Genomic DNA, 22,626 nt, shown 5'->3' with positions numbered 1-22,626 from the left:
GGGGGGGCGCTTTGTCTGGGATCCCACGCTTCTGTTCCAGCCGGATCCTAATATTCCTTCCCCACATCGTTGTTTGTTGGCGAAGCAAGAACTGGTGCGTAGGCTTTATGTCACTTACGGTATGAGAAGGGAGCGCGAAAAACATCTCTCAAACAAAAAAATTCTGAATTTTTTTATCTATCGTGGGTATGATCCGAAATCGATGACTGAATCATCTGTCAAGCGGTGCAATAACTCCCCTCCGGATGAGGAGCGACATTCCGAATACGTCAAAGAAACTTAGTTTATGCATATACATCCGCAATATCCACAGACATTTGTTCCCATTCACTTGTATCAAAACATTGTAATAGAAGACTTGCAGGAGCGATTCACTCGTTTCAGGCTTCTGGTTCATAGAAGTAGATGGAAACGGAACCGCTCTCCATTCAAGGATTTCCTTATCTATAATATGTTGCTTGAAACTTATCAATATCTATTCGATCCGTTCCAATTTTGTGAGACGTCATTGGATAGAACAACGAAACAATCTTTTCATGAAAGTCCAATATGATATAAAAAACCTTAGATACTCTTCATTCAGTCTAGGTCTCTAGCAATGCAGGAGTATCCAAAGGTCGAATCAGTAAGAGGAAGATCTATCTCTTCTTTTTACTGATAGAACAACATTATGATCTAAAATGATTGAAAATTTTAGATCATTCCCTATATAAGTCTTTCCGTTATACAAAACGAGTATAAAGAATAAGAAAATTGTCAATTTATTCGTTCTGTAGTGGGTGTGGCAAGCGACCCATCCCACAGGGAAGTTTTGGGTATCCTACTCAGACCCGGGGAATTCTTGATGTAGATATTGATCAATTTTCATAACATTATGGGGTGTACCTCCCCCTTATTTATTCTCGCGTGAATCGAGTTCTCTTGCCGGAGAAGACGTCAAAACCTCCACCGTCTGAAACTCTTTCATTCCACCGAAGAGGTATGAATCTCCCCGGATAGGACTCGAACCTACGACCAATCGGTTAACAGCCGACCGCTCTACCACTGAGCTACCGAGGAAAAAGTAGGGATTTTTGCCTCACAGACAACCAAAGACCCTTTTTTTCTATGGAATTCGCGTACACCCCAACTCCTATTATAGGAGGAAGCGACGGCTATAGCAATCCCATTTGGATAGTGGATGGAGCTCCCGTTGGATAGTGGATGGAGCTCCCGAATCGTGGGGGGGCTCGCGTCGCGCGATCGACTCCAGCCATGGCCGATCGTGGTTGGTTGTCCCCCTCCCCATGATTCGTACGTATCAATGACCAATCAAGAGTTTCTATTCCCCACCCTCCGAGAAGCATAGTAGAATAGCCACGGGATTATCCTAATAGAAGTGTATGTTTGGATTATGGTAGGGTAGTAATGGGGAGCGTGAGGAGTAGTCGGCAGGTATCAAAATGAATTGGAGCTTTGCGAAACGAAAGTAGCTGTTTATGGTAAAGGTGGAATCGGAAAGTCAACGACCAGCTGTAACATATCCATAGCTTTAGCAAGGCGAGGGAGACGAGTATTACAGATAGGATGTGATCCAAAGCATGATAGTACTTTCACACTCACAGGTTTTTCAATACCTACAATTATAGATACTTTACAATCAAAAGATTATCATTATGAAGATGTATGGCCCGAGGATGTTATTTATAAAGGTTACGGAGGGGTAGATTGCGTTGAAGCGGGTGGGCCACCCGCCGGAGCGGGATGCGGAGGATACGTGGTGGGAGAGACTGTAAAACTATTGAAAGAATTAAATGCTTTTTATGAGTATGACATAATTTTATTTGACGTCTTAGGGGATGTAGTCTGTGGAGGCTTCGCAGCTCCATCGAATTATGCGGATTATTGCATTACAATAACTGATAATGGGTTTGATGCTCTTTTTGCGGCAAACCGTATTGCTGCATCAGTCAGAGAAAAAGCACATACGCATCCATTGCGATTAGCTGGTCTAGTAGGAAATCGTACATCTCAAAGAGACCTTATCGATAAATACGTAGAGGCTTGTCCCATGCCTGTACTAGAAGTACTACCTCTAATAGAAGACATTCGAGTATCACGAGTAAAAGGAAAGACTTTGTTTGAAATGGCTGAATTTCAACCGGACCTGAATTATGTTTGTAATTTTTATTTGAACATAGCAGATCAGATTTTATCTCAACCGGAAGGGGTTGTGCCAAGAGAAGTTCCCGATAGAGAATCATTTAGTTTACTCTCCGACTTTTATTTGAACCCCAATTCTGGTAAGGAAGTGAATACGTCGGATAATAAACAAAAGACTCAATTGGATTTTACAATAATTTAAATTTGAGATTTTAAAGTCTCTGCATATATATATTTTTGAAGGAAAGGTTTTCATGAGAACTTCCGAAACTACTGCTTTTGAATGTGAAACTGGGAACTATCACACGTTTTGTCCTATCAGTTGTGTAGCTTGGTTACATCAAAAGATCGAAGATAGTTTCTTTTTGGTTATCGGTACGAAGACTTGTGGTTATTTCCTGCAGAATGCTCTTGGAGTTATGATCCTTGCGGAACCTCGTTATGCAATGGCAGAATTGGAAGAGGGAGATATATCAGCTCAACTCAACGATCAGAAAGAATTAGAAAGACTCTGTCTTCAAATAAAAAGAGATAGAAACCCTAGTGTTATTGTGTGGATTGGCACATGTACCACAGAAATAATAAAGATGGATTTAGAGGGAATAGCACCAAAACTGGAAAGTCAACTCGAGATACCCATCGTAGTAGCACGAGCTAACGGATCAGATTACGCCTTTACTCAGGGAGAAGATACCGTATTAGCAGCCATGATACACCGGTGTCCGGAATATAATTACTACACTACCGACATCGAGAAAAAAAAAACGGAAAATGGAGAAATTAACGAATCTACCTGCACAAGGAGCAAGTCTAATAATCATGCTTCAGTACCTTTCGGATCCTTGCCTTCCATCGTAGCTTCTCAACTAAACTCTGAATTAAGACGACAATCCATTCATGTGTCAGGCTGGTTACCATCCCAGAGGTATGCCGAACTTCCTGCTTTGGGTGAGGGAGTTCGTGTCTGCGGTGTAAACCCTTTCCTGAGCCGTACAGCAACAACACTGATGCGTCGAAGGAGATGTCAGTTGATTGGGGCACCCTTCCCAATTGGTCCCGATGGAACACGAGCCTGGATCGAAAAGATATGCTCAGTTTTTGGTGTGAAACCTCAAGGTTTGGAAAATAGAGAGGCTGATATTTGGAAAAGCTTGAGGGATTACATCGGAGTAGTTACTGGAAAATCCATTTTTTTTATGGGAGATAATCTCCTAGAAGTATCCATAGCAAGATTTCTAATTCGATGTGGAATGATCGTTTACGAAATAGGTATTCCCTATATGGACAAAAGATATCAAGCTGCTGAGTCGTTACTTTTGCAAAACACTTGCAAAAAGATGAAGGTACCTATGCCCCGAATTGTGGAGAAACCGGATAATTATAGTCAGGTACAGCGTATGCATGAGCTGGGACCCAACCTAGCGATCACCGGAATGGCCCATGCTAATCCTTTGGAGGCGAGGGGTATCGATACGAAATGGTCCGTTGAATTCACATTCGCTCAAATTCATGGATCTACTAATGCCAGAGATGTTCTTGAGCTCGTAACTCGTCCCCTGCGACGCAATGACGACTCTCTCCTAGATTGGAAAAATATGTCAAGGCAGGTAGTGGAGATTTAGTCATAAACTTTCCGTTTATTCTATATCAAGATAGACGAACTCTATTTCTTCTTTACTAATCGTTATGGAGATATTCGTGCAGACTATAAAGTAAAGTGTCTTAGTCATATGATTGATTATTCTATTTCATCTTCTTAAATTATGATTAAGAATAAGTCTTTTAGACACTTTACTTTAGATATTTGGTATCGAATTAATTGCTCTATGTCTATCAAAAAAATCAGTTGGAATTTTTTAATGTTTGTATGTATAATGTAGATAGTAATAAAACTGATTCGAGCTAAAAAAATGGGCAATCTAAAAAAAAGAGCGAGGTTTGAGAAGAAGTCACAGAAAGGAGAATAAGAGTAATAGAAAAAAAAATAAAGAATACTACAACGATTTTATATATATTTCAAGTTTTGGCATTGATTTGTATCAACACAACGGGTCCCTACGTACTATTCGGTCTCTATTATGGTTTACTCACAACATTACCTGTTGGATTTTCCCAAATTCTATGTGTAAGAGCTTTGGTTACTGGGGGGAATCTTTGCGGTATTGTCGCCTTGAGTGGATCAATGATCGGACAGCTATTAATTATTCTATCGATATATTGTTCACCCCTATATATATTATTCTCCAAACCACACCTACTTACTATTGTAGTAGTGCCATACTTTTTTTTCTTTTGGTTTCAAATAAAAGATTTACAAAATTCTCAGGACTTACGTCCCGCTACCTCATTGCGTGATCCACGAATGGTTCGTATATTTTTGAATAGCTTTCTTTTTCAGATTTTGAATCCAATATTATTACCAAGCCCTGTACTAGCGAGACTGATTCATCTTCTTCTGTTTCGTCGGAGTAACAACGGTATTTTTCTAATTAGCAGTTTGATGGGTTGGCTATTGGGTCACATAATATTTAGTTCCTTATCTCGACTATTCATTGTTCGGATAGAGAGAGATTCGCCAATGGTTTATCTATTGGTAAAACGCGCTATTCAAGCAACTTTTAGTATTATTGCTGCCGTTCAGCTAATATCCTACTTGGGTAGAGCACCAGTACCCTTCTGCACGAAAAAATACAAAAACGAATTTATTGAAAAAGACTTGGAATTTCAGAAAATAGAATATACGGACATAATCTGGTGGATTTTCAAACCATGGCCTGCTTCTTTTTTCGATCCCTCCAGATCAAATCAGCCTACAAGATTCAAGAGGATTAGTAGAGTCAACGGTAGTAGTCTTGTCAAGACAAAAGTATCTAATTACTATTTTGGTAATTGTTTGACTGATGGAAAGCAGAGATTATGCTTCGCATCGTTGCCAGGTTCGTCAATTCTTGAAGAATAAATGGAAAATTATTTAGAAAACGAAAACTACAGTATTTCGGTATCTCCTTCTATCCCACACCAAGATTGGATTTTCGAGGAGTTAGCAAGAGCTGAGTCTTTAGATAAAGAATTAAAGGACCGAATCGATTTGTTAGATGCTGGGTCTACCTTTTGGAATGCAATGGAGAAAGAAGCTAGATTGACTATTGCAGAGAGTAGTACGAGACTACCCAACGTTTATGATCCTTTCCTGGCTAAGTTCTCTCGTATAACAATCGGAACTCCACAGACTTTTATGGCTGTGGATGAGTTGAATCCCGTGACCCAGAAAAAGACAGAATCATTAGATGGGGTAGATTCCATAGTAACTATAGAGAGCGATATGGATACGGACGAGCGGTTTGAGGATTGGATCTCGGGCAAATACTCACAATCGAAATATTGGAAGAAAGTCGCCCTTCCGTGGGAAGAGCTACCAAAAAGAACTCAGCGTTTGTTTCATTTCATGGCCAATGGACGATTTTTATCACAGTCTAATATACCAGACATCGTCAACGAAATAGAAACTTCACCCAGAATTGATGTCATTTGGGAAGACATATTTGATTTAGATGCTGCGGAACGAGCCCTCTTTTTTATATACCTCCACGAAAATTATCATAGCTTTAATCAAATAAATCTATCAAATATTCTTTCAGTTAATCGAGAGAGATACTTTCGAGATCTGAGACACGAGGTCGGTTCCATCCACGAGATCGAGGATCTAGAAAAAGTGTTGCTTCATTATACTAAAGCAATATTCGAAAGTAAGTATGACCTTCCCGGGATGGAAAGTGACGTTCGTTATAGAAAATTGAGAAATCTGGGAATTAATGTTGGGAAGACGAAACGCAAAACAACAAAGATAGTGAAACGATTTGCAAGAGTACCCGACTTCCGTCGTAGAATTGTAAAGGGAGCCTTGCGGTCGAAAAGGCGTAAGATACCGCTTTGGAGATTTTTCGAGGATAAAGTACACTCACCTTTTTTCTTAAGATTTATGGAAGTGCCTAACCTACCCAAGCTACCTGCACGGGTAAATTCGTTTAGTTCAGATTCTGAGAAGGCTTTGATCGATCTGGAAAGAACAACAGCCCTTGAGAATAAACAAAAATCAAGAAATTTTTCAAATACAAAAGCATTAATGGAATCCCAGAACAATGCTCGTTCAATGATTGCTGCCAGAATGGATATAGGCCCTATTCACAGTGGAAGGGGTTTGTTACTAGTCTTCCAGGCAATTCTTCGAAAATACTTTAGAATCCCCTTAGCAATAATTTGTAAGAATCTTGTACGTAGCTTGTTACGTCAAGACTCCGAATGGGATATAGATTGGATGGAATGGAATAGAGAGACTTACATTAATTGTACTTACGACGGCGAAGAATATTCGCAAATTAGGTTTCCCGGTCGCTGGTTGAAAGAGGGATTGCAAATAAAAATATTATATCCGTTTGAGTTGAAGCCTTGGCACACTTGTGACAAGAAGAAGCAATCGATTATTGGTAGAGAGAAGAGTTTGAAACCCGTCCGAGATCGATTATCAAAGAATGTTGATCACTTTTTGCAAGGAAGACCCCGGTTTAGCTATTTAACGGCTTGGGGATTCCAAGTAGAGGCCCCTTTCGGAAAAATAAAAAAACAATCTTCTTTCTGGAAACCCATTAGGAAGGAACTTTTTCGGATTTGGCGGAATAATATTACGCGGCGAACCCGGCAGTTGTTTAGTTTATATACGAAACTTTCTCTTTTGTTTATTCCAAAATCTGGTGAATATGTTGACTCAGTGCGTCAAACTGGAGTAGTTCCCAGAAATAACTCTAGTTCTAAAAAAACCAAAAAGATTGATAGAGATACATTTACAATTGAGCATCAAAATTTGATAGAACCCAAGTCGAGTGTTGGTGGATCAGATAGGACATCTTTTCGCACCAACAAGAAAATTCAACCAGTTATCGATATTAATGAGTCACGAATCTGTGACAAACCCAATAACAGGCACAATTTTCTTGTTATTCCTTCGGGAATACGAAGAAAAGACATTGCAAGTTTTAGAGGAATTGGTCTCCAATTACGCCTATCGCTAGCGGAAGTAACTGAACAGTTTTTTGGAGTAGCCTCAATATTCTGTCGAGTAACCGAACGAACTCTTGTTTACTATCTTAATGAACTTGTTGCATTACAAAGGCAGCTGGTAAGAGCGAAAAGTAACACTATTGAGGATTACAGGGAAGCAGAACATTCAGGATCATCCGTTCCCGGGACCAAAGAATTTTTATCGCGGCTCAACAAGTTTGAATCAATATCTCAGGCTTATATTTATGAGAGTTTGTGGAACACGAGTATAGATGGAAATTCATATTTGAATCTTCTATTGAGTAATAGTCCAGATAGTTATGCTCCCGCGGCGAAAAAGAAAGGCACCAGGTATCTGAAAAAAAATCCAGAATTGTTTTATCCATCTATGGAAGGTTTGGACTACAAAAATTCTGTTGATATCACCCCAGCAGATGAATATTTCGTATCAGGTTTTATCAACGAAAGCATAATAGAATCCGTAGAGGGTTGGGGATTCTCCAAAAAAAAATCTGCCTTGGATGCCCATAATTGGAAGAATTGGATAGATTCTTTTTACAGATATAATTTACCACTAGAAGTTTGGGATAGTATAGTACCAAAAAAATGGAAACTCAATTTATGTAATTCTGATACGTTCAAAAATACCGAAACGGAGATTCTAAATAAAAAGAATCAACCCTTAGGGGAAGAAGAATCACAAAGCTATTCCATTTACGCAAAAAATCCCTTACTGAAGGACCGGATTAACAATTATAATAAACGTTTCAAGTATATTTATTTGTTAAATAGTTTTACCGATTTTCTGCGAGATGGGCATACGCAGCAATTTGCTACACAACAGGATTCCCTAAAGCAAACTATTGAGTCCAAGCTTTTAATCGATGGGTTATATGATATATTTGATGGGTTGGATGAGCTTGCTGGATTTGATGATGTTTTTGAGGCAATTCCTGCATATGATGAAATTAAGGAAATCGATCCTTTTGATGGAATTGATGAATTTCGTGGAATTGGTCGAATTCAAATAATTCCAGAAATTCTTGATATTTCTGGAATTGATAAATTTCCTGGAATTGAGGATATTGAAGATATTCCTGATATTGAGGATATTCCTGATATTGAGGATATTCCTGATATTGAGGATATTCCTGATGTTGAGGATATTCCTGATGTTGAGGATATTCCTGATGTTGAGGATATTGGTTATCTTAATGAAATAGCGTATGCAGAAAAATTTTATCAACAAAAAAATAACGAATCAGAAATAAAGATAAATTCCATTTTTGATTTGAAGTTATGGATAGTTCCAGATCCTATGGAATTTAACAATTTTTTTCTAAAAACAATAGAATCTAATCTTAGTTTTTCAAGTACAAAGAAAGAGGATACCGAAAAAAAGACGTCAAATAATTTAGACTTAACACCTAATAATTTAGAATTAAAATCAAACAATTTAGACTTAACACCTAATAATTTAGAATTAAAATCAAACAATTTAGACTTAACACCTAATGAGTTAGACTTAACACCTAATGAGTTAGACTTAACACCTAATGATTTAGACTTGACGTCTAAGAATTTAGAATTAGATGATAGCTTTAAAGGTATATTGAAACAGAAATACGATATAACATTAAAAAAGAGAGAGAGTCTCAATTATCTATCTCGGTGGAAGTGGAAATCCAAAGCGTTGGAAGGAAAATTAGAAGACTTGAGGAATTTCATGGTTCTTGTTGATGTATTGGAAAATGATCAAGATCTCATTGCGTTTCGTTCTAACACAGGCATAAATTCAGACCTATTAAGTTTGTTTTTCGATAAAAATAGACGTAATATAGCAGAAAATTTGTGTTTTTATTGTGCTCATCGTCTAGTACCGATCTCTAAGGATCATATTTTAATTTACAGAACGATTAACCTTTTACGGAAATTAAACGATAAATTCAAAAATCGGTTTAAGAAACCAGTGAATAATGAAATGGATAGTGAACCTACCTCAGCTCTATCTCTCACAGCGACGGAAAAATCAAAAAACTTAAAGGAATTAGAAGAACAGTATAGTTCCTATAACGTTGAGGATGTTCTACTTTCGGGACGTCGTCGAGAATTGCGATTCCTCCAATCCGTTGTAGATATGAAAACGCCTGGATTAGAATTAGAGGAACACTTTTCAGATTTACTTACTGGGGTGGAGCAATCTTGCGAAAGTGAAACACATTACCCAAGCGATATTCGTATAATGAAGCGTTTTCTATGGCCAAGTTACCGTCTGGAAGAACTAGCCTGTATAGGTAGATTTTGTCTCAATATTAGTAACGGAAGTTGTTTTACCACGCTCAAGTTACGGATGTATCCGATCGCCTTTTAGAATCGACATGAACAGAAACAGATGATCGGTAAATATAGACATCAACACCAATTCGATCATTTATTTGGTTGAGATTACCGAAGTTTCGGTAATCTCAACCAAGTATTCGACATATGAATGGATTCGTCTTGAATGGCTGAGCCCTAAAAAAAAAAAACCATTCCTCAATCAATATGAGTAATGGATCTGTACCTAGCCAAAAAATCCTAAGAAATCGAAGCATAAGAGGCAATTAGAATAAAAATGAATAAAAAAAAATCAACTGATTCGCTGTTAGTAAGTGAAGTAGATACAGGATCTGCCAACATCCAAATTAGCAATCTGACTTATCGAGTCTCGATACTAACATCTCATCTAGAACTACATCCCAAAGATTATTCATCCCAAAGAGGTTTATGGAGGGTGCTGGGCAAGCGGAAACGTCTTCTTATCTATCTATCGAATCGAGATCCCGTTTCATATAAGAAAGTTCTGAAAAATATGAATATTCGGAGATTGAAGGAACGACAATAAAAAAGTCCATAAAATTTCCTATTGTATAACACGCATTACTACAGAAGAAGTCTTTTTTTTTATGGAAACTACATTTTGTGACATCTACTGAGAAGGAATAAATTTACGAATATGTCTCTCAAAAAAGTGGATCCAGTTACTATAAGTATGGGTCCTCACCACCCATCGATGCATGGTGTTCTTCGGCTTATTGTCACTCTGGATGGAGAAAATGTTGTTGATTGCGAACCAGTACTGGGATATTTGCATAGGGGAATGGAAAAGATCGCCGAGAACCGAACAATTGTACAATACCTTCCTTACGTCACGAGGTGGGATTACCTAGCAACCATGTTTACGGAGGCAGTGACTGTCAACGCACCGGAAAGATTGGCAAATATCCGAGTACCTGAAAGGGCTAGTTATATACGTGTGATAATGCTTGAACTAAGCCGAATAGCTTCTCACTTGCTGTGGCTTGGACCCTTCCTTGCGGATATCGGTGCTCAGACTCCCTTTTTCTATATATTACGAGAAAGGGAGATGATTTATGACTTATTTGAAGCTGCTACAGGTATGCGAATGATGCATAACTACTTCCGAATTGGGGGAGTAGCTGCGGATCTTCCGTATGGGTGGGTAGACAAATGTATCGACTTCTGTAAGTATTGTCTTCCAAAAATTGATGAGTATGAGCGACTAATAACAAGGAATCCTATTTTTCTGAGACGAGTAGAGGGTATAGGTTTCGTGAGTAAGGAAGAGGCTATCAACTGGGGCTTATCAGGACCTTTGTTACGAGCATCGGGAGTTAAGTGGGATCTCCGAAAGGTTGATAATTATGAATGTTATGATAAATTGGATTGGCAAATCCAATCAAAAAAAGAAGGAGATTCGTTGGCTCGTTACTTGGTACGAATCAACGAAATGAGAGAGTCAATTAAGATTATTCAACAAGCATTGAAACTACCTCCGGGAGGTCCGTACGAAAATTTAGAGGGCCGGCGGTTTCGTCAGCGACAGGGAGATGCAAAATGGAACGAATTCAATTACCAATTTGTTGGTAAAAAATCTTCCCCTACAATTAAGTTACCTAAGCAAGAACATTATGTGAGGGTGGAGGCTCCAAAAGGTGAATTAGGTGTATTCCCAATTGGAGATGATAGTGTTTTTCCCTGGAGATGGAAGATTCGTTCTCCTGGTTTTACAAATCTACAGATTCTATCCCAATTAATAAAAGGAATGAAGTTAGCAGATATTATGACAATATCAGGTAGTATAGATATTATTATGGGAGAGGTCGATCGTCGAAACGGTAATTAGTTTCGAAACCTATTTGGAACAATTAGTTCACTTGCTCGATATTGCTAGAAATCCCCTCGAATCAATTCGAATTCTAGCCTCTATCCTTTTGTTGGTCGTGGGAGTTACAGTAGGGGTTTTAGTGATCGTATGGCTCGAACGAAAAGTGTCTGCGGGGGTGCAGCAGCGTATCGGACCGGAATATGCGGGTCCCTTGGGGATTATTCAATCCTTGGCAGATGGTATTAAGCTTCTTCTAAAGGAAGATATTGTCCCGGCTGGAAGTGATCCCTGGTTATTCAAAACCGGACCAGCTGTTGTAGTCATACCAGTCTTCATAACTCGTTTGGTGATACCCTTTGGTCAGCATATAATCCTATCTAATCCGAATATAGGTGTTTCTTTTTGGATTGCTATCCCAAGTATTGTACCCTTGGGTCTTCTAATGGCTGGATATGGGTCAAATAACAAATATTCTTTTCCGGGTGGTCTGAGAGCAGCTGCTCAATCAATCAGTTATGAAATCCCTTTAGCGTTATGCGTTTTGTCGATATCCCTACGTGCGATTCGTTGAACGAAACGAAGATGAAAAAAATTCTTAGGCTTAGGAAATTAATGTATCGTTTCTTCATAAACTAAATAGTCATTTGGGTGAGATCGAACAGCATATCGCAGTTACTAGATCAAGCCCCATTCACCGTGTGCGGGTGTAAAGTATATCCGAGCGGCAGGCACCGCTTAAATCCAGATTTAGGCGAATCCACCAAAACCTGTAGCGGATACTAAGAATCCTAATAAAATAGAACATGTTAGGATTAAACGAAAGTAGATGGTAAGGAACACTAATATACACAAGAGATTCGTTAGACAAATAGAGAAAAAAAAGATATATATATATATATATACACGGATAAGTTTGGATTAGTTCGGGGAATTACCAAACAAAAAATTTGTCCTTTTTTTTAGAGGATTTACAAGGCTCAGCTTTGGTGGGGGTGACTGAGTCGTACACCTAGAAAAAATCTCAATCTCGAGTATATTTCTATCTACGCGAATCATGACTATTTGGAACGAAACAACCTTTGTAACAGTCTACCAAATCTAGCAAAAACAAGGTTTTTTTTTTATATACATACTTTAAAAGATTGCTGAAATTTTTTTGTACCTTGGTTTTCAAATGTGGTTTTCTAGATGGGTGGGTACTTATCTTACGACGAACCAAAAAGGTTTGGTGCAATTAAGAAACTAATATTAAGAACTGGTAAGGTAGAGATAGATTCAGAAGCAATCACTTTCTAGCAAACGGAATCTCATTGATAGGGAAATCTTATACAGTTCCGTATTTCGCGGTACAAAAAAAGGATCGAACGAGTCGATGGGGAGCCGTATGAAAATCAAATTCATGTACGGTTCTGCATTAGAGGCGGCAACCAGAGCGATGCTGTCGACTATCCTTATCCGGTAGTTTGAGTACGGTCGATATCGTTGAAACGCAATCCAAGTATGGTTTCTTGGGGTGGAATCTGTGGCGGCAGCCCATAGGTTTTATAGCGTTCTTCATTGCATCACTGGCAGAATGTGAAAGACTACCATTCGATCTACCAGAGGCGGAGGAGGAACTGGTGGCAGGTTATCAAACTGAATATTCGGGAATAAAATTTGGTTTATTTTATGTCGGTTCCTATCCGAATCTATTGGTTCCTTCATCATTTGTAACAGTCCTTTATCTAGGTGGATGGGATTCATCAATTCCGTTCTTGGAGAAACTCACACAAGAATCTTTATCTTGGGGTTTCAGTAGTGAGTTAAGTACTTCATTTAAGATAGTGATAGATATTGTTACTACACTATCAAAATGTTATTTATTCTTATTCATATCTATTTTGACGAGATGGACATTACCCAGAGTAAGAATAGATCAGTTATTAGATCTCGGATGGAAATTTCTCTTGCCCATCTCTCTGGGGAATCTGTTGCCGACAGCTCCATTCCAACCTTTTTCACTTAAATAACGTATGTTATCCTTTTTTTCGTTCGTTTCAAATCCACTTTAAGTAAAGTCTATCTAAATCTAGTATGAAATCATAAGTAAATATTTATAGATTTATACTTATTTATTTCTATTCTTGGGTTTAAAAAGTAAAAAAAAAAAATAAGATTAGGTTTATCTATCACACGTTTTCAACATTAATGACGTTTCAGAATCATGGACAACAAGCACTAGATGCTGCGAAATACATTGGTCAGGGATTTGCAGTTACTTTAGACCATTCGAGCCGTTCGCCTATAACCATCCAATATCCGTATGAAAAAACTGTACCATCCGAACGTTTTCGCGGTCGTATTCACTTTGAATTCGACAAATGTATCGCTTGCGAAGTCTGTGTCCGAGTGTGCCCGATCAATCTGCCTGTCGTTGATTGGATGTTGGTGAAGAGCATGAAAAAGAAGCAATTGAAGAGTTATAGCATTGATTTTGGAGTTTGCATCTTCTGCGGGAATCGTGTCGAATATTGCCCAACCAATTGTTTGTCAATGACTGAGGAGTATGAACCTTCGAGTTACGATCGTCATGAATTGAATTACGACCAAACAGCTTCGGGGCGTTTACCCCTCTCTATTTCTCAAGACGTTTCGATCCAGACAGTTTCAACAACTCGCTTACCAAAAAGAGTTATTGATGGATTTTTCGTTGTTGATCGAACCATTACTCATATCAGCGATTGATTTTTTGGGATAATAACCGACCTGTCTCGCCGTGCGCGATCACAAAAATATACGAAAAAATAGAATGGGCTGGAAAATGAGACAAAAATTTTTAGCAATCAATTATGTACAATGAATCTATCTGAATCAATTCATCAAGTTATTTTGGTATTAATAGAATCAGGTATTCTACTAGGGAGTTTGGGAGTAGTATTACTTCCTAATGTGGTTCATTCTGCTTTTCTTCCAGGGTTGGTGTTCACCTGTGTATCTCCATCATACCTCGTATTGAATGCCGATTCTGTAGCTGCGGCACAATTGCTTATCTATGTAGGAGCTATAAATGTTTTAATCGTGTCTGCTGTTATGGTCACTGACGAGCCGGCGGGTCCTCGTACACCTTTGAATGCAGGATACTCCATAGCTTCGGTAGTTCGTGTAGGCCTTTCTTCACTACTAATTGCTATGATTCATGGTACGAAATGGTCGGATGTACAATCAATCGATCGGTTGAATTTTTCTATTTCCGTGGGGGACGCTCCGAAGAATAATGCTCAAGAAGCGGGATACCAACTATTAACCACCTTTATCGTTCCGTTTGAACCGCTTTCGATACTACTCCTAATCGCTCTAGTAGGAGCTATTACCATGGCTCGTAATGATGGGTTAGCCATAAAAAAAAAGGTTCCACCGTCATCCCAGGATAATTCTTCATCTTGATCAATCATGGTGACTTTATAAATACAGAATCGATGAAAAGACAGTTTTATATAGGAAGAAAAAGGAATCTATTGTCACTATTCTTAGAAGGAGGGGGAAGTTGATAATTTATGCTCGAACACGGACTAGTTTTAGGTGCTTATCCCCATTGTGTTGGTTTCTTTGGATTGATCACGAGTCGAAACACGGTTAGGGCACTAATGTGTCTTGAGTCAATATTTAATGCAATTAATATTAACATTATAGCATTCTCTCATCTTCTTTTTGATGATTCAATCCAGCAAACGAGGGGAGAAATCTTTTGTTTATTCATTATAGCTGTTGCAGCCGCCGAAGCTGCCATTGGGTTAGCCCTTGCTCTCGTTATTCGGCGAAACAGAAGATCGACTCGTATCGATCAATTCGATTTGTTAAAATGGTAATCGATTGATCAGTATGGATTTTTTCCCGGATCCGATCAAATCGGTACCCGATTCAGTAATAGATATCAGTGTCGAACGAACCGTGTCGTTGATCCCTGTTCCTTCCATCTCTCTTTTGTGAGAAACATGAGTCAGGAACGAGTCAATAAAACAACAAAAAAGGTTGTGGTCTAGCGGTGGACCGTGCAAATCCCGTACATGGGATGCATCCCAGACGAGAATCAGTAACATCCGTATGAGGAATAGAACAAAGGTCTAATCGTAATCCACATGCGGTAGGTTTCGATATAAAAATCCGATAGGAGTAAATAGACTAAATGGCACATTCAGTTAAAATATATGATACCTGTATCGGCTGTACTCAATGCGTAAGAGCATGTCCCACGGATGTACTGGAGATGATACCCTGGGATGGGTGTAAAGCCAATCAAATAGCTTCTGCTCCTAGAACAGAGGATTGTGTAGGTTGTAAGAGGTGTGAGTCCGCTTGTCCAACAGATTTTCTGAGTGTACGTGTCTATCTGGGCGCTGAAACTACCCGTAGTATGGGTCTGGCTTACTAGTTGAATGAGAGATAGGGTATAAACAACGAAACAAAATTGATCCAATTTAGTCCTCATTAGTCCTCATTCTTTTTCGGCCCATATTCGAAGTTTCGTGATAACGAAGTCTGAGTATGGGTCGAAATGCACAGTTCGCATAACATAATCAACCCTACAACATCTTCTTTCTTTCTCCTTCCCATACATAAATGATTAGTAACGTACCTCGGCTAACAATAATAGTTCTCTTTCCAATCTTTGCTGGTTTGCTTCTTCCGATGCTGCCTCGTAACGGAAATAGAATAATCCGATGGTACACTCCGGGCATTCGTATACCAGAATTCTTATTGATAATTCATACATTTCATTGCCATTTTCAAATTGATTCTAATTTTGTTCAGTTGGTAGAAAAATTAAACTGGATAAACTCTATTAAATTCCATTGGAGTTCAGGTATCGACGGACTTTCCATGGGTCTCATTCTATCAACGGGTTTTGTTACAACTTCGGCGACTTCGGCAGCTTGGCCAATAACACGCAATACAAGACTATTCTATTTCCTAATGTTAGCCATGTATAGTGGCCAAATCGGATTATTTGCCTCTCGGGATATTTTGCTTTTCTTCCTCATGTGGGAGCTCGAACTTATTCCAGTCTATTTGCTTTTGTGTTTGTGGGGCGGGAAGAGACGTTCATACTCAGCTACCAAATTTGTTCTATATACAGCTGGTGGTTCCATTTTCCTTTTAATAGCTGCGTTAACTACGGGTTTCTATGGAACAGAGACACCCTCTTTCGACATTCAGGATTTGACTTATAAATCGTATCCTATAACATCCGAAGTCCTTATCTATTTAGGTTTTCTAATAGCTTATGCCGTAAAACTACCACTCTTTCCTTTTCATACTTGGTTACCTGACACTCATGGCGAGGCTCATTACAGTACATGTATGTTACTCGCTGGGATATTACTCAAAATGGGAGGGTACGGACTGGTCCGAATAAACCTAGGGATACTGACCCATGCACACTCCATCTACAGCTCATGGTTAGTTTTGTTGGGAGCGGCCCAGATCGTATACGCCTCTATTATTTCCATCAGTCAACGTAATCTCAAGAGGAGAATAGCCTATTCTTCCATCTCTCACATGGGCTTTGTAACAATCGGAATAGGCTCTTCAACAAACATGGGTATTAATGGAGCTATATTACAAATGATTTCCCATGGTTTGATAGGTGCAGCCCTTTTCTTTCTCGCAGGGACTCTATACGATCGAACTCGTACTCTTTTTTTGGATCAACTAGGAGGAATGGCAATTCAAATGCCTAGACTATTTATAATGTTTACTATCTTTTCGTTTGCATCTTTAGCATTACCAGGAATGAGTGGGTTCGCATCAGAATCATTAGTATTCCCGGGAGTTGTCACTAACAAGCAATATTCGTTCTTATTCAAAGTCGGAATAACTGTAGTAGAAGCTATTGGTACAGCATTAACCCCCATCTATCCATTATCTATGTTACGTCGAACCTTTTATGGGTACAAACAATCCAACAAATTAGATCCGTATCTAACCGATTCTGGACCTAGAGAACTATTTACTTCAGTTTGTCTTTTCCTACCTATACTAGGTATCGGTCTATACCCAAACATGGTTCTGAGTTTATGGAACAATGATGTACTTTCAATTTTGTCTTTACATTCCCTTTCATTGTGAAATGATGGATATATAGGTGCAAAAAAAGGAAAAAAATATATATATAATTCTATATATATATTTTTTCCTTTTTTTTCATTTAGATCTTATAAATGATATTTTTTTGTCTCAAACTCTTGCTGATTGGTTAATGCTAGAAGTCTAAAGTTAATTTAGACTTTAAACTCGATATCATCAAAGTTTTGCTTTGCAGATTTTCTGGTATTTGGGGAACGCTCAAAAGGTAACCCCTACTTACTTCCTGACAGATGATATTATCAACTGTACTCATAATTCCAGAGAAGGATGGAGGAAAGTAAAAGAAAACGACAAGGAAAAAGATGAGATAATAAGAATCATACTATCTGTTCGTTTCTACTGGTTCCCGTCTCCAACGAAACTGATATACCAACTCGATATAGTTATACAGATTTTTTCATTTTTCAATTTGTGAATGAATCTAAATTCACTTTTTTTTAGAAATTATCTTGTGGTTTAGCTTATTGCTGGGCTAGCCATCCATGATTGTGTAATCCGATTCCCAGTAAGTTTACTCCCAAAAAGCGAATCCGAACCAAAAAAAATCCAATAGATGCTACTATGGCAGGTCCTTCCTTTCCCCAACATTGAGTCATTTTGGTATGAAGATAAATTGCATGTATTAACCAAGTCACTAACGCCCAAGTCTCTTTAGGATCCCAGCTCCGGTAAGATCCCCACGCTTCATTGGCCCATACTGCTCCAGAGAGAATACCAATAGTTGAGAGGGAAAATCCTAAACTTATTATATTATAAGCCCATTGATCCAGTTGATTAACAAGTCGACACTTACGCAAATTAGGGGATAGCAAATAGAAAAAAGGCCTTTCCACATCAGCTTTTCTTTGATCAGAATAAAAAAAAGTTGTATCTGACGCACGGACGTACGTTTCCTGACTGAACCCACGATTAGATTCATAAACGAAACTACCGGTTTTTCTATCAAAATAGATAATTGGTAAAGCTATTGCCGATAGAGATCCACATGAAGGGGTTGCGTAGCTCGGTAGCGTCGTACTTACATGCATCATCAACCAGTGGGACTGTGAAGCGGGTACTAGCTGCGTGGATCGTTGTATTTCCTCAGGTAGACCCGAAGTAGCAAATGCATGAGTCGATGTAGCACCCGGTGCCACAACAGCACCTGACCATTCATTTTGATTTCCTATTTTTAAAAGTATGTACAATAAGGAGAAGCTCCACGATAGAAACATGGACGATTCATACAGATTGCTCAAGGGTAAATGCTTGGTTTCGATCCATCGAATCAACAAAAAACCTGTTATACGGAGAGAGGCAACTGCCATACCTTTATTGATCAAATTATTCAATTTATCAGATTTATAGCTTAGAACGATCCAATGGAGTGAAGTAACGACAAGGAGCATAATGAAAGAAATATGCGCACATATGTACTCTATATCGATGTATGTCGTAATAGAGAAGGACCAGTCGATCGGTTAATCAGGTTGAATCAGTATAAGATTAATAAATATCTAGCAGCTCATACCGTTTGTTACCGTATCCTCCATTTAAAAAATGGATTATATCATTATAGAAAATCTAGCTATACCAGGTTTGAAAAGTAAAACCCATTCCTTTTTTTTGTCCCTTTCGTTAAATTGTTTTTTATTTGACAAATAAAAAAGTTTATTAAACTCGAACCCGAATGCCGCTACTCGGATTCGAACCGAGATGCTCTAGCACTGCTTCCTAAGAGCAGCGTGTCTACCAGTTTCACCATAGCGGCGGCATATGCTTCACCCTAATTGATTCTATCATAGTCTCGTATAAGAGGTCAACACTGCATTTCTTTTTTTTTTTTACAAAGAGCGAATTTTAAAAAGGAAATTCTATTTCTGCACGATAGAGAATCTAAACCTCGATTGATATTTAGTGCTATACTCGTATGAAAGTCACGGGATATAGCGCAGTTTGGTAGCGCGCCACCTTGGGGTGGTGGAGGTCACAGGTTCGAATCCTGTTATTCCGATTCAGGAACAAATAAAGGCGAAGGAATATAAAGGAGTGTCAATTATCCCATATTCATTTTCTTCGTTCGAGTAATAAGAAATACGAAATCTCATACGGATGAAACAAGAAACTCTGGCTATGTCCAAGCTATGATTTTTTTACGTTGTTGAACCCCCTCCTCAAGCCTCTTGTTCTCGGATTTTTCTATTATCCAAAAATCCCGCACAAAATAAAATTATTTGTTTAATTTCCATTCCAAGTACGGTGGTCTGAAACAAGGATCCTTTCAATTATCCATTCGTTTTCTTTCCCAATAAAGAAAAATAAGCTTTGTTACTCGTACTACCAATTAAAAATATCCGACACTTTTTAAGTTAGAGGTCTGACAGTACCCATAACTTCAAATTCAATAGATTTAGTTGGCTTCTAAGAAAAACAGTCGATACCTATATTCAAAAGATTTCATAAAATAACATCGTGATGTTAAACAATGAATTTTTAGCTCTGCTCTTAGAGACATAAACTATACTGGTTTCTTTTTTGTTTTTCAAAAATAAGGAATTGGGAAGGGTATAAAATATAATATTTTTAATTATGGTATTTTGTACTAAACTATGTTTTCTTTGAAATCATACTTTTGTTTTTTTTTTTTTAGTACTAGTTTTCTAATGACTTAGACTCTATCTGGATATCGGCAGCTATATGACTATATATAATGGTATATAACCAAACGAATAAAAATACCATTATATATAGTCATTTTTTTACTGCAACTACTACAACTCTGGGTACTGAACCCCATTAACCAAATTGGCCAAGCCTGAATCAGGTTATCGCAACTAGAAAATCCGATAATTCTTATAATTAGTTATAGAGATAGACTAATCATTCGGTCCAGAAGCTTTCTCGTTTGTTACGTAATAGAAGCTCTTTGAGCGACCGCTCAAGATGGACCGGGCTGAGGAAAGAGCTCTTGCTGCTACATTTACTGACCCATCTCGCCACACGCGATTACGAATTTTTTTTTTCGAACCAGAGGTACGTTTCTTTGGTACTGCCATAGGTAACTTTTTTTCTTAAGGTTAAAGTCTATTTTTTATTCCTAGTAGGGTTAATCGTATTGATACGCAGCAATGATATATATATAATGAGGGGATTTTCTTGATAGATGGCGCGAGCGAAAATGAAAAAACAAAATACAAATAGAAAGGCTTTCTTTCTCAAAGAATCTTGCTCGTAAAAAAATGACTGATACGAGGAATCATTCAGTAATCGTTCAAATCTTTACCATTGAGATAGATAGAATCAACCACAAATCGGGTCAATTTCTCTCTATATCCCACCTTTCTTCATGTTTTCTTCTTAGAATGGATCTTCTGTATCAATAGTTTCTTTCCAAAACAAGGGTGTAATAATCTTCCCCTGACAACTGCATCACTAAGCCATGGTTGTCCGATAGTTATTTCGGATCCGCAACAAACGAGTAAAACGCGATTTATCGATGCTTTGACGTTGACATTGGATCCTGATACGTTTCGGAGTGATGCGAAATGACGAATGTCATAAAATCTCCCCGGTTCCACTCGGAGTTGTTCCCCACCGATTCCGATTATTGCATATCTATTCATCACGATTTCTATTTATGGACTAGGGAGGGGACTTGTTAAACCAACTTTTTAGGGTTGGGTTTTCTATTTTAAATAAGTATCTCTAACGCTTTTTAATTCTGTCAAGTTTTTTCGTTGTTGTCCGAAAGAAAGTTGGATATTGCTAGCATGAAAACGAAAGAATACTAATTATTTGCTCGAGCACACCCATTCCATTCTACATAGTTCCGAGATGAAGGAGGAAAAGACAACTTCAAAAAAAAAAAATCTAAAAATATATATATGTTCGTAGAGTTTTCATGCGAGTATGCTTGGATCATTCCCGCTTGTCCACTAGTGTCTTCTGCTCTAACTGGATTAATTTCGTTCTTTTTTCCCAAGGCTACAAACGGTATTCGTCGTTTATGCGCTGCACTTAGCATATCATTGCTAGCTGTTTCTATGGTCATATCCATATCTTCATTCTGGCAACAAAGTATTAGTCACTCCACCAAACAATATCTGTGGCCCTGGATCCTTAGAAATGATATTCCTCCGAAGATAGGTTTTTTGGTAGATCCACTCACGCTCATTATGTCAATACCAGTTACTACTGTAGGTATCTTAGTTACGATTCACAGTGATAGTTATACGTGTCACGATCAAGGATATGTGAGATTCTTTACCTATTTGAGTCTATTCGCTGCATCCATGTTAGGATCGGTATTCAGCCCCAACTTAGTACAAATTCATGCGTTTTGGGAATTAGTGGGGATGTGTTCCTACTTGCTTATCGGTTTTTGGTTCTCACGACCAAACGCCGCCAATGCTTGTCAGAAAGCCTTCGTCACTAACCGTATGGGAGATTTCGGGTTGTTGCTGGGTATATTAGGTATCTATCGGATAACTGGAAGTTTTGAAATTTGTGAACTATGTCAACGATTCGTCGAATTGATCGATACTCGTAGTGTCGATCCCATTCTTGCTAATATCGTGGCTCTTTTACTCTTTTTAGGCCCGATAGCTAAGTCTGCGCAATTTCCACCGCATGTATGGCTGCCTGACGCAATGGAAGGACCCACACCAATATCAGCCTTGATCCATGCCGCTACTATGGTAGCGGCGGGGATTTTTCTTATAGCTCGAATCTTTGATCTCTTTCAATTACTACCCTTGAGTATGAATGTTATATCCTGGATAGGTGGAATAACAGCTTTATTAGGATCCACACTTGCTCTCGCTCAAAGGGATCTTAAGAAGGGTTTGGCCTACTCTACCATGTCTCAATTAGGATATATGGTACTAGCTTTGGGGATTGGCGCTTATCGATCTGCATTATTTCATTTGATTACACATGCTTATTCCAAAGCTTCATTATTTCCCGGATCTGGTTCAGTAATTCATTCAATGGAAAAGATTGTTGGATATTCCCCCACTAAAAGTTAGGATCTTTTTTCAATGGGTGGTTTACGAAGGTATATGCCGATTACCGGAACTACTTTTCTTTCAGGTACTCTTTCTCTATGTGGTATACCACCACTCGCTTGTCTCTGGTCCAAGGATGAAACTACTGCAGAA

The 22,626-nt window shown here is 38.4% G+C and overlaps 1 protein-coding gene and 2 non-coding genes across 3 annotated transcripts; 2 read left to right on the top strand and 1 right to left on the bottom strand.

Moving 5' to 3' along the window:
* Positions 1-987: 987 nt before the first annotated feature.
* On the bottom strand, positions 988-1,059 carry TRNAN-GUU (transfer RNA asparagine (anticodon GUU)). The gene has a single exon. It is a non-coding gene; the product is annotated as a tRNA-Asn (tRNA).
* A 3,286-nt stretch (positions 1,060-4,345) lies between these two features.
* LOC147848742 (ECA1 gametogenesis related family protein) lies at positions 4,346-9,808 on the top strand. Its single transcript, XM_087338171.1, has one exon. It carries the CDS (start codon positions 5,102-5,104, stop codon positions 9,566-9,568), a length of 4,467 nt encoding a protein of 1,488 aa, XP_087194297.1. The 5' UTR covers positions 4,346-5,101; the 3' UTR covers positions 9,569-9,808.
* A 9,599-nt stretch (positions 9,809-19,407) lies between these two features.
* On the top strand, positions 19,408-19,481 carry TRNAP-GGG (transfer RNA proline (anticodon GGG)). The gene has a single exon. It is a non-coding gene; the product is annotated as a tRNA-Pro (tRNA).
* Positions 19,482-22,626: the final 3,145 nt, after the last annotated feature.

This window comes from Azolla caroliniana, unplaced genomic scaffold (genome assembly GCF_043228905.1).
Source record: "Azolla caroliniana isolate FFs.n. ecotype wild unplaced genomic scaffold, voAzoCaro1.0.p SCAF_242, whole genome shotgun sequence".
In the NCBI taxonomy this organism is placed as follows: domain Eukaryota; kingdom Viridiplantae; phylum Streptophyta; class Polypodiopsida; order Salviniales; family Salviniaceae; genus Azolla; species Azolla caroliniana.
The sequence above is the reverse complement of the archived record's forward strand: the minus strand, read 5'-3'. Positions and strand labels throughout refer to the sequence as shown.

Bases quoted from the DNA above. Each gene is read 5' to 3' on its own strand.
- LOC147848742 (XM_087338171.1), top strand. From the start codon at position 5,102: ATGGAAAATTATTTAGAAAACGAAAACTACAGTATTTCGGTATCTCCT.